The 20,092-nt window shown below is 37.4% G+C and overlaps 1 protein-coding gene across 7 annotated transcripts in view; it reads left to right on the plus strand.

Annotated features, from left to right (window-relative positions):
* TENM3 (teneurin transmembrane protein 3) overlaps positions 1–20,092 on the plus strand; it is an 880,089-nt gene that overhangs the window by 762,764 nt on the left and 97,233 nt on the right. For all 7 annotated transcript variants that reach the window (XM_054514645.1, XM_054514646.1, XM_054514647.1 and 4 more), the window contains one exon: positions 1,467–1,705. In XM_054514645.1, the coding sequence (XP_054370620.1) occupies positions 1,467–1,705 (239 nt within the window). The remainder of the gene's footprint in view (positions 1–1,466; positions 1,706–20,092) is intronic.

The following is a 20,092-nucleotide window of genomic DNA, read 5'->3' on the forward strand; positions in this document are numbered from 1 at the left end:
AGGGCCTATGCCAAGATGTTGTAATTCGTCTGTTAACCTCCCATAGCAAAATCACCTGTAAACAACAAATCTTGTTTGTCAACTGCTGGTATTTTTCTCAGGCTGCAGTGGGGCAAACTAATTTCTAGTGTCTCTAAGAGTGTAAATTGGTCCATTACTATGCAAGAATCTGAGCATGTGTCCCAGAGAATCAAAGTCCCATCAGCTAAGAAGCAGCTCAGTGCCACGTGGTGTAACTAGAAGGGCTTTTCCCCTGCACAGCTGGCTCAGTTAGTGCTGGGTCCTCTGAGCAGTGCTGTATTAGTGACAGGCAGGAGGCAAATACAGCATGCACTTACCTTCAGGAGGACCTGGGTATCAGCAATTCATGAGTGTCTCTTAGCTATGACAAAACCCAAACCCCTTTCTGGTTCTATTTAGCTGTGTGTTGGTAAGTTCAAAGTCTCCACAGAATGCTTTCTTACCGTTTTTACATATAATGTATTCATTTTGCTGGGCTTAATTAGGTAAGGGCAAGCCATAGGCTACAGGGTTGCCAACATAACAACTTGGTGGGAAACCTCTGGTGCAAAGACCTTTCTTTGAATGAGGTTTTGTTGTTCATAGAGTTGTGCATGAGCATCTGGAGAAAAACTCCAGGTAGAATGTGCCATGTTTAGAGATTTTCAAAGTAATTTTGATTGCATGAACTGAAATTAAAGGATTCTACCATATAGAAGCTCAGGGAGTAATATTTCCTTTGGAAATTTTAATTGAAAAAATAAACTGGTAACTCACAGAGTGCTTAACTTTGACTTTGCTTTTCACATCTGTTGCTGGGTTTTGGTCTTCTTGAACACTTAGTAGATATATTTCTTTAGACTATTTCTGCTAGGCTGTAACTTCTATCCGTAATCAGATTTTTTTATGGTAGGAATATGTGCAAGTAGATGTGAACTAGTAAACTGAATACTTAGGACAGACCCAAAAAAAATTTTAACTGACTATTTTTGAAGAAGTTGCCAGAAATTTGTAACTCAGAGATTGCTGTTTTCTTTGTACTTAACTTAGGAAAGCTGTGATAAGTAGTGTGGACTGCAGTCACATTGCTCATTATTGACTTTTTAATGGAGTTCCCTGTAGTCTGTTGCAGAAGCCAACACAAATAAACAGAAGCAGAAAGCCTGTCCCTACTTGTTGGATAAACTATGAGAGACTTCCTCCCTGCTACACTGTATTTTGGGTAGTTCTGTTTCCTGTCTGGATGCCAGTGTATTATGAATGTTTGGGGGGCATTGGTCTTCACTTAAAGGGAAAGTGTCTTTTTACATGTAAGTGTCATGACAAATTATTGCTTCTATGACCCTTTGTAGATTGGATGTTGTTAGCTATTTGAAAAATGGGTAACATCAAACAAAAGAGTTATGATTGCCTGTGCTCCAGCTTGATTTATTTTTATACTTTACCATATGCTCTTTCTTTCACAGGCATTTCCTATTCAAAACAGGAACAGGGACCACACCGCTGTTCAGCACTGCCACGCCCGGGTACACAATGGCATCAGGCTCTGTTTATTCCCCTCCTACTCGGCCACTACCTAGGAACACCCTGTCCAGAAGTGCTTTTAAATTCAAGAAGTCTTCGAAGTACTGTAGCTGGAAATGTACTGCACTCTGTGCTGTAGGGGTCTCAGTGCTGCTGGCAATACTGCTGTCCTACTTTATAGGTGAGTCCCATTTTTTATAATTGTCACTATGAACAGTGGTGTCTGATGGATTGTACATGGACTGTGACATACTAACCTTTATCTAGCCAAGTCTTTGGTAACACTAAAAGCCACAAGGATTTAATGAAAAGTCACAATTGTTTTGAGAAAGTAGAAAATTTGAATATTTTGCAAGCATCCTGTAGCTTGATGGTCAATGAATTAACTTCAAAGAAGTATTTGAACTACAATTAAATTATATGGGGTCAAGTACTTGTAAAAGTATGTGTAAAATATAGGCTGTAAAAATTCCATGATGTGAATATAATTTTCAGCATATCTTTGGAGCTCTTTTCCTCTCATTTTGCTGAAATATTGCTAATACAATCTTTAGGAATGCTAACTATCACCTATTTCATCATAACATCCATGTATGCTTGTGTATAGAGCTGGAGCAAAAGTCTAATACAGATGTTTGATTGTGAAATAGGGAAAATAATTGTCCAAAAGACAACATGCAGTGAAGATTTAGAGTTCTTCCTCTCTTGTGGGTTGTTTATTTTTAATTAATGTCACTTTTTGCTATTTGTTTGTTAAATTCTGTTTTCCAAATTTTATTTTGGAAGATTGCCTTCATTTCTTCTTAATTATTTTCATAAATGTTCACTATAAATAGTATGTAATTTGAGTTTTAGGCAGTTAGTAGGAGCAGTGGTTGGCTATGAGAAAATGTCCAAATGTCCTTGACTTTAATAAGGGAACAGAACAGGATCATTTTGCACTCATAACTTCCTTTGCATCTTTGTCCAGATTACAGATTTTTTAATCTCTTCAGACCATAAATGGTCTTCAAAGACTTTGTTTTAACTGACTTGTTAATTAGAAGTTTAGGTCATCACAGTTACGGAAATATAATGATCTGATTTTTGTTACTGGTTGGACACAAGTTTAGCGTCTTGAGGACTGGGGGAAAGAAAACAGAAAGAAGAGAGTCAATCTCTCTTTCCTCCCCTCTTTTTAAAATCAGTGGTAATTTATAATAGAGCCTAGAAGGCCTTAAGATCCTTAAATCTTCATGTCGTTGTTCAAACAACCTTGTTGCATTTCAATGCAAGACACAGCATAAGCTCCATAGAGCCTTTGAAGTAGTTCTTACTGAGTTGAATCTCCTGTGAACAATGCAAGAAACTGGGTTGCTGAGTAGCTGAAAAAATTCCCTTCTGACCCAGCAAAGCTGAGCCCCTGAGCACCCTTTCCACCTCAGCTGCCAGCCCCAAAGAGCAAAAGATGTATATGCAAATGTAGGGCTTGCCACTGCTCTTCAGCTTCCTTCAGTCATTGGATTTGTGGTTATTTTGTGTGAATGTGCAAGGAGTTTAAAGGTGTGGTTTAGAGTTAAGTTTTGACACGGAATCTTTTTTTTAAGTAGGATTGAAATAATCCCATTTATAAAACACATTAATTGTGCTCAGTGTCTGTAATATTGCCTCATAAATCATCAGAAGTAAACATCAGCTGCCAAATAAATGGAGAAATATGCAAGAAAGAATTCAGCATGAAGTATCACTTTCAGAAGCCGGGAAAAACAGCCATACATACATATAGTAAAACACTGGAGACTGATTGTGAGCTGAGCTCTACACTTTGCCAGCCCCAAAGAGCCAGATTACTTATGAATCTGAGGGGCATGGGAAGATAGCTGTACTGGATTATTTCTCCCACAGGCGCACTAAGAAATACAAGCATGTCTAATGTGCCTCTATTCCTGTATTCAGGAAAGAGGACGGAGCTTTCCAGTGAGCAAGGGCTGAAAGCTCCACACATCATTTATTCACATACCCTGTAAAGAAAAGATAGCTGTACAACATTTCATTTCGTGGGTGCACGCCAGCTCACATCCTAGCTGAAATAATGCACAACAGCCTTGCTCTGCCCACAGTCAATAAGGAGCTCAGTGCCTACTGGTGATATTACACGTATTTCAGCTAACTCAGCAATCTAAATGTAAAATTCAGCACTCAGAGATGCTCTCTAGAGAACTTTGTGTCCATAAAATGATGAATGGATTGCACTCATTCATATATGTGGTTTTCCCATCTCTGCAGATGTAATATCAGAAATATTCCCCGTTTAATAGGCCAGCCAAGTATAAATGAGTAGAAATCATTAATGTAAGATGGAAGCACTCCTTCATCTTAGTTTACTGTTTCATAGAATGGTTTGGGTTGGAACAGATATTTAAGATCATTTCGTTTCAAACCCCCTGCCATGGACAGGGACATGTGCTAGATCAGGCTGCTCAAAGCACCATCTAGCCTGACCTTGAATACATACAGGGATGGGGCATCCACAGCTTCTCTGGGCAACCTGTTGCATTGTCTGACCACCTCACAACAAAGAATTTTTTCTTAATATCTAATCTAAACCTGTCCCATTTCAGTGAAAGCCATTCCCCTTTCTCCTGTCTTTGTGAGAAGTGCCTCTCAGGTCCCTTTCAGGTCCTCTTTGGGTAATAGAAGGCTGCTGTAAGGTCTCCCCAGAGCCTTCTCTTCTTCAGGCTGAACAACCCTCCTCCCTTTTAGGAGTCTATGAAACATGTCTTCAGAGGAGACATGTTTCATAACATGGGTATGAAAGGGAAATGACTGACTAGGAAATTGGTTGTAATATTAAGAGAAGGGAGGGATTGCAGTGTTGTATGACCCCTAGTACCCTGTGATATGCCTCCAATACAGTGGTCTGGCATCTCTGCTGAAGTTTACAGCAGCTGAAGTGGCATGTTATATTTGTATAGCCAGTTTGAGACATGTCTTGTACTTCACAGAGATATGTTGCCACAAGTGTGAAAATGCTACCACCTTGTAGTATTTGCATGAAAGAATGAATTCAATATGAAGTATCACTGTCATCAAGAGCTGGGAAATTACCTGTTTTGTGGCGTGATTGCAGCAGAATATGCCAGTACATGTTGATAAGGTGTGGCTGATGTCTGTGGTGTGCCTGTGGCAGCTGCAGACAGAAGGACTAATAGACCACTCTTGCGGTGAGTGGTGGTGTAACCCAGCCCTTCTCAGAACTGCAGAGATGAAGGTGTCATGCCCAGGCTTATTTTAGTCACAGTGAGTATGGGGTAGAGAAAGTGACTTGAGATCTTGCTGCCTCTGCTCAGGCGACATAAGGCAGAAGAGACAGTTTGCTAGACTTCATGTCTGCCTTTGCAGAACTGCTCAGTCAATTACTGCTCCGTCAATTAGCCCAGCCAGAGGAAGGAGCTGCATCAAGAGTCTGGTATGTCTTGCACTTCTTCCATCACTCTGACAGGAAAGATTCCTACGTTTACAATGTCTGCAAAGATGAGGTGAGAGCAGAGAGTGTCAGCATGGGTAGAGACCAGAGCAGACACTACACTCTAAAGCCACTTAATGCAGTCTTGGGGATCACAAGGAATTGAAAATGTTATTTCAGTCTAAAAGAAAGTCTTCCTGTGAATTCTTGCATTTCTAGCCCACATGGTCTCTCTCAACCATTCTGCAATGTACCTAATTCCTGTCAATTAGACCTGCTAAGAGAAAGTAGAAGGGAGTTGTGGAAAATGTTGGTCCTTTGCTTAGAGGCTTCATCTACTATTGAATGGTTGATAAAGAAGTAAAGCAACAGAAACACACAAGTGCTGAACCAAAAGATGGTGTATTAACATATAGAAGATAGGAATTAAAAATAGCTCTAGTTTAAAGTCAGGGATTCAAGGAAAAGCTCCCTGAAATAATGGATTACAAAATGGGGAGTAAAGAATTTAAACTGCCTTATTTTGGGATCAAGTTTGCACTGGAATTTCTTTAAGCTGCTCATTTGCTTAACTTCTGTCTGTAATCAGATTTGCAACCAAGGAAAAAAGCAACCTTTTTTTTCCAACATTAAGATTTTAGATTCTTCTTCCCCTGTTTGGAGGACTGGGAAGAGAAGTATTAAATATAAGCCATTAAAGAGTAAGAATAATGAAATTGCATTTGTTTGACCTCTTTCTATATAGTCATTAACAGCTTTAACCAGCTTGGTACAGAGAGTCCAGTGAAACCAGAAACAGAGGTCAGTTTTAGTATGTGGAGACAACACAGGACTTTGTTTCCTTTGTTTCCCTGTGGCTTACTGCCTCCTTGAGCATCCATCATTTGCAGTGAATGAATGAATAAAAGGAAAGTTCTGAAGGAGAGTTCTGAAGAGCACCTCCTAGGTCAAAAATAAGCACCAGGTCAAAGTTTCATATGTAACCACCATCCTTCAATTCCACTTTGGGATTTTCCCTGTCCGCTTAGGTTTTACTAAGGAAAGGAGCTTAGTTGTTCTTGGATGTGATTTTTCCTAACAGAAAAATCCACTGTGTAATTATAGGGAACTAACCAGTCAGAAGGAGTTGTTTCCAATATGTTGTTACATATCACAGGCTCTGACCAGCTGTATTAACAAACTATTTGTACTGTACTAATTATTTCTGCTGTAGTGTGGATTCAGCAATTAATGGATGAAATTAATGAGAATTTGGGGACCTCAGAACCCCTCTTTCTTCCCCAAGAGTCACTCTAGCAATTGATTCTCCGTTGCCAATGGCACTGTCTTGACATTTTGTAAATCAATATAAGAAATTACTGCCATTTTCAGTGTACATGGAAATGAAGAGGGGAGCAATTCAGTTCCTCAGTCAGTGCTGGAACTGCACAATACCAGATTCATTCTACTAAGCATGAAGAGCTGTACACTGAAAAATTGCAGGCATCTGTCATGAATTTTGTCTTATGTCTGCTAAATAAGTTTCCATGAACATAAAACATCATTTGAATGCACAGTAAGGATGTGAGCTATTTAGTCAGGCCTTTCCTGTCCTGACTACTTCACAGCAACCTGTCATACTTTCAAGTCATTGAGCACTTCACTCTTTGTGTAACTTGGGATTGATCATTTTGTTAGCCTTATCTCAGCAGTCAGTGGTCAGAACAAGAATATACACCAGTCAGCTATTCATTGTGATAAAGCAAGTATTTAAATGTTGGTGATAACAGAAGGGCATCTCTTCTGTTGGAAGAAAAGAAAACCAAAATCAAACAAAAAGTAATTTCATTTCATTTAAAAGGCCACATGATTATTTTTGTCACTATTGCCTTCATCACTTCATCACTTTCTATTGGTACTTTCTTCCTGCTTAAGCAAATCCAATTTGGACAGAAAAGAAAACTAATATTTAGACTTAACAGATGAAATATCTTATGTGATATCATGTATTTTAGTTGGTATTTCATTCTATGGTAAACAGCAGAAAAACTTGGGTTCTGCTATGACATAGACAACCATATGATCATGATGAAAGTTTCAAATGAAATGTGAATGGAAAAAATACCAGACTAGAAAACCATGTTTGATAATTACAGATAATTAGTATTTTCTACACTGCATAAAAATAGCTACATCATGCTTTTTTTGCAATTATTATAATAAGCACTCATGTTTTTTGTCTGTCTAAATATGTTACTGTTTTATCATCATCCCAAAATATTAAAAATAAGCTGAACATTATGTGCCAGTATATTTCAAATAATGGACAACTCTCTTCAGAGTTATCTCAAAAACTTCCTGAAAATAAGAACTGAGTAACTTAAGAGGTTTTTAGGTAGGAAGAGAAGGAAGTGTCCAGGAATAATAGCAATCAAGTTTCATTATTAGAGGAGACTGACGCACCAGGAGGATGCAAAGTGTGAATGATAGTGTGTGACTATCTGAGGTGAATTTTAAGTAATTGTTAAAAATTATTTAATTGTCTGTTTGTGTAGACTAGGGCTAACATCCTGTGTCTTCAGTGCTATTCCTGAGTTTGTTGGTGATGGTTCTCCCATATTAGTCAGGATTTAGTGTGACAGCTGCAGGCACTCACAGATCTTCCCAGATTGTGGAGGACCAGCTGCCCTTCCTGTTGGGTTCTGTAGCAGAAGTCATAGTAGGGCAGAACCACTCTCCATAACTAATTGATTTACAGCCATGACAATTACAGAAATGAATTTTGTGACTAAAGCAATTACTAAATATACCTAAGAATCTATTTTACTTTATCAGTAAAGAATAATATAATATTTCTTTTTGATTGCAATGCCAAGTTAACATTATTCTGCTGTTTGTAAAGCCCTGTTACTTTCAGGAATTAGGAAAATAACTTAATTAATAATGCCATTTAAATTGAATTTTTATTGCAACACCCAGCATAGGTATTGTAATGAACAGGCATGAAGGAGCATATGGTTTAATTGCCATTAATCACCTTACCTTTCATTATGCCTTTATAGAAACTGTTTTTCTTTTTGACATACATTTAATTTTGAGTGTTGTAATGCTATTTTCACTGAGAGTTTCATCAACAACTTTTGGCTTTCTTCCTTCTCTTCCCATTTCTGTCTGCTTCACTCAGTTTTGCTGGGACCTTAGCTATGTCTGGAGCTTCACCGAGGTGTGTGGGTTGAAAATATGTTCCCTGTCTACAGATATGTGGCAGATTTTTACAGTTAGCTAGGTTTATACTCTCAGCCAATTTGTTTTTCCAACAAAATAAAGCCATGAGGTAAACAAATATATTTATATATCTGATTCTTAAAAATAAAAAAAAAAATTCTAAAAAAAAAAAATTGGTTTTCCTTTTGATCTGCTGTAATCATTTGAAGGAAGTGCTCTGAGATTTTACAGTTGACCAAATCTACCTATCACAATCTATTCAAATTACCATGCAAAAATCTACAGCAGGGAAACTTCTCTTATGTAACCTTTCTGAGAAAGCATGCCAGCTATCCAAGCACAGCTCTTTAGCATTGTCTGATTGCACCGCTTAGCAGAACCACATTGATGTTCTCAGGCTCTTGCTCACTCTGTGCTCACTTTATCTGGATTTGTGAAGACAGCCAGTGTCTCCAGCACTGTAGAAAGTACATCACTTGTTGCAAAGTGTACACTGACTACTCATTTTAACAATCTGTGGGGCTTTTAGGGAAGGTTTCTTGTGTCTCTGGTGCATTTGGAGGCAGCAGCAATGTTCATTGGTCATCTTTTGTTCAAAATTAAAGCTTGGTGGGATTTGGAAGTGGCAGCCTGTCAAATTAAGAACCTTTGGATTAGGTACATAATGATGTCTCTCTTCTGTCCAGAATGGATGTTTCCAGATCTGTCTTAGCTGTGAGTGTCAGGGGCAGCCAGAAGCTGGCTGCCTCTGATGGCAGTACCATGTGGAGGGCTCTGCCTTCCCAGCACGTGTGCCTGACAAAATCTGCGTGCCTTTTGTTTTAGACATCAGTGCCACATGTTGCTCCCTCTTCTCTCAACTGGGCCTTCAGTTTGAGGTCAGCTACCCAGCACAATAATTTAGCAGCTAGAAAACCACCTCCTGAAATTACTAAAGGTGAACGGACCTTAGGATAGTCCCTGATGTCTGAAGTACCAACCTCCAGCTTCCATTTCAGTACTTAAAAATATTTAAAGAAAAAAATACAAAAGCCAGATAATTGATAAATGTAGCCCTTGGCTTACTCATAACTAATAATTAATACTGGTTCAGGCAACTCTTTTCACTCACTCCTGACATGTGCTTGGTAATCTGAATCCTGTTTGTATTCAGATACAAACAGGACTTTCCACACTGGTTTTTTTTGCTTTAGAATGAGGCTTAATATTACAGCAAGTACTTCCTTGACTTTGTGCCTTACAGAGGTTTTCAGCTCTGTCTAACATGTGATCAAATTATTTTTCTTGGTATCCCAAAGCTATGAATTTTAGATATCTGTATGAGCTTCATATAATGTTTACAGCATCGGTGATGAGCTCATTTGGCTTCCTTAGAGTGGAAATGTTTTGTAAATAATAATAATAATGTAATTTCTTATGTTCACCACATTCTTTCTTTCAAGACTGGGAGGCAGAGATAGAAGGACTAGTCCAAAAATGAAGTTGTTGTTCTTTACCACCTTATTGGGCTGAAAGTGTTTTTAACATCTTTTTTGAAATAGTACAAAATCCAAACATGTTGAACATCTGTCGTGAAGCATAAACATGAAATATACTTTCTTGCCTCTTGCAAGAATACTCTTGTGGATAATGCCTTTGGCTGATGTTTTTAAAGCCAAGATCTCATTGCTGTGTTCCAGATTAAGTGCAAAGCATAATATTACTGCTTCAGGAGTGCAGGGAATACGTACTTGGTTGGTGTTGTGGATGTCACTTGCTATTATTGTTCGTGGCACTGAGAATAAAACGTTCATTGAGAAAGATAATCCTCACATGAAAGAATGTAGGAACACGTAATTGACAATCAGGAGGTTAAAAGAGACTTGACAAGATTTCAAGGGATTAAAAAAGTTAATCTGTCAAGGCACACCTCTGCTCCAAAGGCTTGTATTCTAATTAAGATTTATCACAAGCTTTTTGGCAATGGTCCTGTCACCCTTGCACTTTTACCCAGTGGAGAAAATTGAAGCTCAGTAATTCCAGCAATATAAGAGGTGTAGTAATAATCTGCAAGATGACATGATGATGACATGTCATTGCCTGTAAGTCCCACACATCATATTGTGAAGCCCTATGATATTTTCTCAAAATCTGGATGCTGCTTTCAGGAAAACTGAAGTCTCTTGCAAGCAAGTTTTGTAGAGATGTGTGTCCTTCTGCACTTCTCCTATAGTCCTCTGACAGACTCCCTAATATTAGCAATTTTTCAGACTAATGTGATATTCAGTTAAAATGCACTGGCTTTTGATAAAGAGCAAGCTTAGAGTAGTTTAAGAGGTATTCTTTGTATTTTATCAGTCCAGGTAAACATGTAGTTCATTTTAGTAGTAGGCAAATGTGTGTAATACTTCAAATTAATGCTTAAGAGATTTTGCAAAGCAGATATTTGCTTGGGTGATTACTTGACTTGTTGTGGACATAGGATTAATCTTCTCTTCTTTGCTGGTAGTTTCAATTAATTTATAAGTCATGCCTATGAAGAAAGAAGCTAGCTCTTAGACATGTGCTATCTGCTGTGATATTTGAATTACAATACAAGTGTTCAGGCTGGTCATTTTGTGTATAAATTGCATCTTTTCTGTAAACTGCAATATTTTCTTGTTTTTTTTCTTTGAAAAGAACTGCTTGTTCTCTTTTTGAATGCTTTAAAATAGTCATGTCCAATGAGATTTTGGTAAACCTCTCCATACACAAGCACTGTAGAATGAAAAGGTTGAGTCCATGTGTCCAACCTTGCTTCAAGCAATACCATTTGATAATACATTTATGGCTGAGATCACAAGAACACATGGGTTTTATATGGGTGTAATTACCCCACTGCAGGGATTAATTATGGATGAAAGTTAGATGTCCTCTGAAGTAGACAGGAAATTGATGCCATTTCAGACAACTCCATTCACAAAAAAAATACCCCAAGCCCACTGTCCCTTAGGAATTGTCACCTTTAGCAGCATTTGTAGTTTTATAATCCAGTAAAAAGAAATGTGCTACAACTGTTTAGATGACATGGACATTTGCATTTCAGAAGCTTATTTTTCCTCAATAATAAAACCAATAAAACAAAACCAGAGGGGTTTTGGCAATATTTGATAAAATAGGATCACACAAATGCATGTCTTTTACTTTTTCTACAGAAGCAGTAAGGTGGGGGGGTTAGGTATATAAATGAATATCACTTATTTGGAAAATTACTTAGTTCCAGAAACCTTCAAGTATAGAAGTAGGAATGTTTCTTGTAGGTTTTTTTAATTTAAAAATACTTTTAAGTTACCCTTATTATGGTACAGGAAAAATAGTATTTTTGTTTCAATAATACTTGTTGAAAACTAAAGCAATATCCAGCTGCATAGAGTTAGCCTACTGCTAACCACTGATTTCCTGAGGTGTAACACAGTAACTGGGTACAATAAATTTATCTTTACATTTATCTTTTTTTGTGGAATGTCCAGGCTTATCTGTTGTTTTACCTTCTCTTTCATCTTTGAAAAGCCAAGTCTCACAGCCCTTTTTATTCAGGCAATTTTGCTCGACAGTGGGTCCTCATTTGACTCACTCCAAATCTTTTCACACTGCTGAATAAAAGTTACTTATGTTTTCAAATGATTTCCCGGGTTTTTAATTATTTCTCCAGCAACTTCTTTCCTGCCTCCTGTTAGTACTCTCAAGTAGAGGTAATGAAATTGAGGTATCCACATTTGAAAAGGAGAGATGCAATCCTTCCTGTTATTTCAATTCAGCTGTAGCCAAAATTAGAGGGCAATTTTAAAACACATCCTTTTTACTGATCTAATGTCACACATTAAAAGGAGTAGTGGGTTTTCTCTATCAATTTTATAAATGACCATAACTTTAGAGCTAAGACTGGCTATTCTTAATATCACCTGTAAGATTTTACTGTGCAGTGTTGTGGCTAATTTACCTTTAAAGGGAAAAAAATCAATGTGATGCTGTAATCCTAACTTGTGTTTTCCAAGGCTTAGATAATTGATACAAACTACAAAGTAGTTTACAAACTGACTTGCAGGCAATTCACTAGCTTTGCAAACAATTAACAATAAGTTTGTTTTTATGTCACAGTTTCCTTTAATAAATCATGTATGGTCAATTGTTTTTTCTGTTGATAGTATTTTTCCTGTACCTACAATGTAACTTTGCTTACAGGAATAGTTTCATAAAAAACACATTTCAGCTTAGTGGAAGAACGTGGTGTGTTATTCCAGTGCACATAAAACATATTAATGATGATATAATAAAGGATGCCCTATTTAATAGCCAATCCCTAGAGTGGTGGTGATGTTTCAATGAGAGGATGACTGCAATCCCTGAGCTGTTGTAAGCCCTGGGGTTTTGAACCGAAGGTTTGCATAAGATTATTTCTTTATGCAGATAGCTAATGGTTTACAAGTTTGCACTGGAGGTGTTGGAGCAAGGTAGAGTTGGCCCCCTTGAAGGTGAACTCAGCATGTCCATTCTGTTTTTTGATATGGATTGAAGAGGAAATTCTGTGAGCTTGCAAGTTGATCTGCATGTAGTGGTTGGCTTATGCATCTACATAATTGCACTGTTCAGGTAGGTGAGTGATAATTACCATGGAGAGGTCTAAATCACCGTGAAGAAGTTTTGTAAAGATGTTATAGGTTATTTTCTTTTGGCCTCAATCATGTACCTTTGATCTACAAGTGGACTGCTGTAATTGTGATATCATGAAGCCTGAAAAACAGCAAAGGATTAGAAAACCTATATATTGACTTGCACATTCAATCAACTTGCATATGATCTCAGCAGGAAATTCAAAACAAAAGCTAATTTATGGAAAAATATGGAGTTCTAATCACAGTTTAGCTCCGTGGGGTTCCAAATAACATACTACAATCTCTACATCCAGATGCTTTCATCTTACATTTCAGATTTGGTGACATTCCAAAAGTTCTTATCAAGCCTTATTATCATCTTTTATTAAAGCTTATTACATTTATCCTTATTGCATGTTTGCTGTAATATTCTGTCATTCTTAATATGGAATAAAAAAGCTTTGATCTTTTTTAGCCAGTCATGAGATGGAAATATGCAACACAAGTGTTTCACCATATAGTATAAACTCCCAGCTCTGTCCTTTGAACATTGCATTAATTGGCCCCTGTTTCTTTTTCCTTTGGTTTATGAATCTTTTCATCAGACTGCATTTCTTTGTGCCATCAGCATGCAAATAGGCTATGCAGGATCATATAGTGCCACTTAATTATATCCCTCAAGAGGTCTGTGGTGATTTTGTTGGGTTTGGGTTTGGGGTGGTTGGTTTCTCTGTAATAAATAAGGCTTTTGAACTGTAAGAATGGTTGGATCACTTCGTCAATGCTCTTACCTAAGAAAGGTGTTTCCAATTAATTATAGACATTACATTGTCATTGCTCTTCTTGACACTGTGGGGGTGTGATCTAAAGGACAAAGCAAGACCTCTGGTGGAATTGTGAAAAAAATTGAAATAGGTAAAAAAACCATGAGCTTTAGCTTTTTTCTAAAAAGCAAGTTTAAGGAAGAAAAAGAGTTACAAAATGAGAAGCAATAAAATAAAGAAATCACTGAAGGAATACAGAAAAGTTATTAGCCTGTAATCATAATCTGGCCTTGACATGTGTAAATCAGGGAAATTTTCTTCTCCCCCACCATATTTAAAATAATTGATCATGACTATTAGATAGAAACCCAAAATTTATGGGGTGCTTTTCCTGCCCTTGTATGAACAAAGAGTCCACAATCCAATATGCACTTCCCATAATTTCTGTACTTGTAATGATTTTTTACCATCTTTTTAGACTGAACAGCATTAGCTGGAAGAAAAAAAAATATGTTGAGTAGAAAGCCCAGGATAATACTAAAGACTATTTAGGTATAGTAGAGACTGTTACAAAATGGAGTAGGTTTGCTGTTTGTCAGAATAAAAGGGCATATCTGAAACAGGACATAATAGATAGTCTTATTTAAATAAGAGGCAGCTGAAAGATTATCTTTGTTTCTGTTTTAAGAAATCTGGATTCTCCCTTAAGCTTTGAATGTGCCTTGTATAATGCAGTTGACAGAATCAGACCATTGTTACATAAAAGTCCTTGGCTTGACAACTGAAATGAGACATCTAGCCATACAAGTTTTCAGAGCAATAAATGTTCTATCTTGGGGTAAATATAGTAAAAATATTTACACCAAGACTACCACACATCTTTCGTAACAGTTCAAATGCAACAATACTTTTGAAGTTCCAATGTAATCATCTTTGATTAGCAGTCAAAGAGAGTTTGACTGCTAATCAGTCAAAGTTGATCCACAGCAGATAGCTGATATACCTTTGTTGCTATATTTTTTCTAGGCAATTTTTAAAATGTTTTTCAAATTCATTGTTAAAAGAGATTCCAGGAGAAAATGAGGAATAGACTAGACAGGTTGGATTTTTTTTTGCCGGTGAAACAGTAAAATCAATGGACCTATTCAACTGTTCAGGATAAAAGGGAAAATACTAGTTTTTCAGTTACTGTATTTGTCTTGATAGGTATTACTAAGTTTTTCACATAGCACTCTACTAAAATGTTTTACATTCAGTGTATTCATGTGATGCTGCTGGTGACTAATCTTTTGAAGGTGCTCAAAAGCATGTACTTTAAAGTTATTTTAAATTTAGAAATTACAGGGGGTTTATTGATTTGAGAAAAACAGTAATAAATAAAGAACTTATCGTTGTAAATTTTAATTCACTTTATTTAAGATTTTAATTAACTATTTTTAATTCACTATTTGATGTGCAGCAACATCCAAGGTATCCTATTATCTGAGAAAAAAGCAGAAGAATGCAAATCACTGACAGTTCATTTGCACATCTTCTGGTCCACTTCAGGTCCTTCAGAATAAAATAGATTTAGATTCTAATTATTTCTGCAAGAAAAATATATGGAAGATAATTTTAAAAACCACTTCAGTGTTCAAATATTTCATTTTAAAATGTACTGCCAACAGGGAGATGAACTAGAAGATAATCCTTCAACAAGATTGGGCAATAATTGCAATTTGCTTAGTTTAAATTATAATCTTCTTTGCATTGCTTTAAATATAAATTATGTTCACTTTTCCTTATGTTTAAGCGTGCATAAAGATTTTTCAATTAATTCTAAGGAAGTAATTTTTAAAATCATGGTTTCAAAATATCAGCACCCAGAAATACGTAGCAGTGGCAGTCCTGCAACATGAGTTCAATAACTTAGCAAGGAACTCATCTTCAAGCACAGCTTCATGAATAATAAGACTTGATTACCATACCTTGTAAAACACACGGGAGAAGGGAAGGAGGGTCGCCAATATCATTCAGTTCCTCTTGCCAACTTCCCCTATGGTGTTGAGTTCTTTATGTTCATAGGCCTTATCTCCAGAGATTTTGGGGAGATGCTTGCTCTTTAGAGATAGCCAGTGTTTTTTCTTTCTTCTGTCTAGTGTCAATTTTTCATCTGTTGCTCTTCTAAGAAAAGCTGGAGGAGCAGTGGAAGTCCATTTCCCAATTTAGGCAACTGTTTCTTGTTTCTACTTAAAAGAATCCTCTTACCTGTGAATTCTTGTTCTTCTGAAATGCCCTGTGTGAAAATACCTTTACAATTCTTTCCTGCAAAAAACTAGTTGCCATATTTGGAAGGAAAGGTCTTGAATTGCTGGCACTTCTGACTGGTACTTCAGAGTACTACTTCCATTACTGCAGGACCGCTTCTGTGAATAAAGCCTCTGCTTGTATGTGTATGGTTCTGTTTGTGCATCCTTATGATCTGCATTTGTGATTCTTTCACCTACACAGCTCACAGGGTGTTTGCTATGCCCTTTGTGTCTCATGTGAGCATATTTGTTACTTACAGTACTTTAGAAAAAGTTGCAGTTGATCCTGGTGAGTTATGATAGAGACAGCCTTGAATTTAGATGAGAACAATACATGAGTTTCTTTGGCTTTCACTGTATATTGCTACCCTTTTCTACAAAGAAATAAAAATTCTGATAGTCATAGACCCCAGAATTGTGCGTATTTGCACATCTGATCTAAACTTTGTTTTCTGTTTAAAGCTACACTGGATACTGGATAATGCTAATACCTGTCAATTTCCTTTATGAACTAGCTGTTTTATCCTCATAGCATTCAAGTGTATGAGAAGAGGGAAAAAATGCAGACAAGTCCAGTTCTTGCTAAATGGTAGAACAGGTGCATTAATTGGTGTTCTGTTACAATTCTTTTTGTGCCTCTCATAATTTTGGCGGAAGAGAACTTTGAGATATTGAGCAAGGCAGCAAATGCAGCAGGTATGCAGTCGAATGCAGCAGGTAGTTGTCAGCCCTCACAGTTCTAGTTCTGCTACTTAGTTACATAAATTATCCATCTTACACCACCTACTAATAAAGGACTGGTTTCTTTTTGGATGCACGTCTTGGAGAGGGTTTTGAAGTGATAATACAGTGTATTTCTTAAGAACGAGTTCCTTGTAAAGGCAATGCTTAAAGCACTGAATTACTAGCTTGAGAAAGGAGCATGCACAACAAATGGGAACTTCTTCCTGAAGATTGTTGCAAAATGTTTTACACAGTGTAAACTAGTGATGGGTTTTTTTTTCAAGTGTTTGCTGTGAAATGTTTTCTTAGTTGCTATTTTAATTATTGAGAGGACATGGAAGGCTTTGTAGACTGATTACAAACCAAAATAACTAGGCTTCCGTGATGGCAAGATCAACCAAGCTTGAAAAAGCAGTTTTAAGATGGTTCAGAAACTCTTCAGTGAACTATGTGGTGACAGATGGCAAGATTACCCAATTGTCTACAGCAAATGATAGCATTTTTATATTAGCATTAAGGCTGCTGTTGGTACAAATGCACTCCTTTAATTTGAGCTCTGAATATTTGAATATGCCAGTCCAGTGGCAGTGGGAGGGGGAAAGAGGAGGGTAAGAGCCCAACTGTTAATTTGGTTAGTGCTTTTATGTTTGGGATTTGTTTCGGTGAATTTAGTTGTATTGACCAGCACCACAGATGCACACAGACACTGGTCCATGCCAAGAGCAGCCCAGATCCGAGAGAGTTTTCTCATCTCTGATGCCTCTTCTTTCCGCTCTGTTAGAGGGAATGCACTCCTCACCATTTAGACTATCACCCCTCTCTAAAGGCTGGCCATGCAGATAATTTGTCCAGTAGCAGTACAAATGTTGCCTTAAACAACTCACTCCAAAGGTAAATGCTAGCAGAGCTTCAGCAAATGAGGAACTCTTGGTAGCTAGAGATTACTTTGCAGAACACATGTAGGGACAGAAACAGCAGAATGGATAGAAGATCCTAGAATCCCAGGTTAAAGATAGTAGGTTTTTTTCATAAATTTAAGTTAAAATTAATAAATTTAATTCAAATTAAGTTTATTTTTTTATTTGAGTTTACAAAAATGTAACTATTTAATCATAGGTTGAATAGTTAAAGATGGAAGAGACCTTTAAAATCATCAAGTCAAATCATCAACCTAGCACCACCACCATGTTCACCATTAAACCATGTGCTGAAGAGCCATAGCCACTGTTTTTTTGGATTGGTGATCCTTCCAGGGATGGTGACTTCACTACTTCCCTGGGCAGTCTGTTCCAATGTTTTACAATCCTTGCCATGAAAACATTTTCTCTTAATACCTAATCTAAACCTCCCCTGGCATAATTTGAGGCCATTTCCTCTTGCCCTGTTACTTGTTAGATGGAAGAAGAGATTGCGACTCACCTTACTACAACCTGCTTTCAGGTACTTGTAGGGATTGTGAGGGTCTCCCTGAACCTCATTTCTCTGGGCTAAGTAACCCCAGCTTCATCAGCTGCTCCTCGTAAAACTTGTGCTCCAGACCCTTTACCAGCTTCATTGCCTTTCCCTGGATGTGCTTCAGTACCTCAATGTCTTTCCTGTAGTGAAAAGAGCTGGACACAGCACCTGATGTGTGGCCAAATATGCAGGGCAAATCCCAGCCCTGTTTCTACTGGCCACACTATTTCTAATACAGGCCAGGATACCATTGGCCACCTAGCCACTGCTCTCAACCAGCACTACAGGGTCCTTTTCTGCTGGACATTTTTCCAGCTACTCCTCCTCCAGCCTGTAGCACTGCATGAGGTTGTTGTGACAAAAGTACAGGACTCAGCACTTGGCCTTCTTGAACCTCCTACAATTGGCTTTGTCTCACTGATCCAAGGATCCAGCCTATCCAGATCCCTCTGCAGACCCTTCTTACTATCCAACAAATCAGACAAACATGAATGATTGCATCATTCTCCCTTTGGAAATTCAGAACTATTCCATATCATTTGACTTGAGGGTCCCAGACATCCCACCAAGGTACTGGTCCCAGGTGCTGCTAAACAGATTCATAATAGCATCAAAAATTTTTATCAGATGCCTCGGTTTTCTTATAAAATTGATAAGGATGTAAAGTTTGCCTTTATATTGATGGCCAGCTGTAGGAAGACAAATTTTGGTTGGCACAATAGTGCCTGAGTTTGTCTTCATCAGTCAATTTAACCATGTTCCCAAAATTCATCATCTCTAAAGAAATTCTGCCTTGTAATTTGATACTTTAGCAATAAGCCTGTTTCTTTCATGTTTGTTGTAAAAGGACAATTCTATAAATTCCATAGCACTAACTCAGAGAGATTGTGTGGTTGAATTATTTAGTGTATTAGTACACACTCTAAGTTTTATCACTGGAATTGTCTAGCAGCAGTTTTTGTCTCCTTAAAAATATTCCTACATTCCCAGTCTGTGAAACAGCTGCATTTATCTGTCTGTTCATTTTCATTAAACATTGTATATTGAACTTTTTTCTAGTTCATTGTCAAAGCTGAGAGAGGAATAGTATATTTGAGGGATACAGCTAACACTCCCAGTCTTTGACAGTAGTCCACAGTGGGACTCACATCAGTACAAAGACAAAGAAAAGGTAGTTGTCACTTACACTGTAGTAATTGTGGTTATATTGATGTAGTCAATATTGATCCCACAGTCCTTGCCTTTGAAGACTTCAAATTCCAGCTGTTTTGAATTACAAGGGAATGGCTGGAAGGTCATGTTGGAGCTTCCCCTTCTGATCTCCCAGTGCATGAAGAGGCACAGGGCATGTACATAGCACCAGCAGATGTTAATGATATTCTAAGCTCCTGTGTTTCTAGAGTTACAAAATGAATATCACTTTCTTTTCTCCAGAAGAACTAATAAAAGGGATAAGAAGACAGCAAAGTTAAGAGAGGTGATTTAGATCTCTGGACTTGAAAACAAGGAATGTACTGGGTTTAAATCATGAAATATTTAGCTATTTGCAGTCTTTCATTGCTGCCAGTGAAATGAGCAAGTATAGCAAATTGTAGAGTTTGACCCTAGGGATTTTATTGAAATATATTAAAACATACACTCATCAGAGTCCACATGAGATACACTCATCAGGTGACTAATACATAAATAAGAATTTCAGCTGAGATAGGGTCAAAATAATGATGGCTAATTCTAGTGATGTGCCAGAGATGGTGGTGGTCAGATTTATGGTTTAACAAGAGTTGAGAGGGGATAAAAGAAAGATGTTTTTAGGGTCAAGGAACATTCTACATTATCAGGCTTTGACAGGCAATTTAAAGCCTGGGAAAGAAGTGTAATAGTAGAGTCAGAGCCTTGGAACAAAGAGAATATGTCATCTGTAGCAAGGATTTCAGTCTTTGAAGTATTCAGTAACAGGTCTTTAGTTGCATTCTGGTTTTTTGTTTTGTTCAGATTAAGGGAGAGGCTTTAAGGCAAAGACCTGGCAGACAACCTCTTAATTTGGCAGGTTTTCTTGCATGGCTAACTAAACTTCCATTT

This window comes from Molothrus ater, chromosome 4, assembly GCF_012460135.2.
Source record: "Molothrus ater isolate BHLD 08-10-18 breed brown headed cowbird chromosome 4, BPBGC_Mater_1.1, whole genome shotgun sequence".
Taxonomy (NCBI): domain Eukaryota; kingdom Metazoa; phylum Chordata; class Aves; order Passeriformes; family Icteridae; genus Molothrus; species Molothrus ater.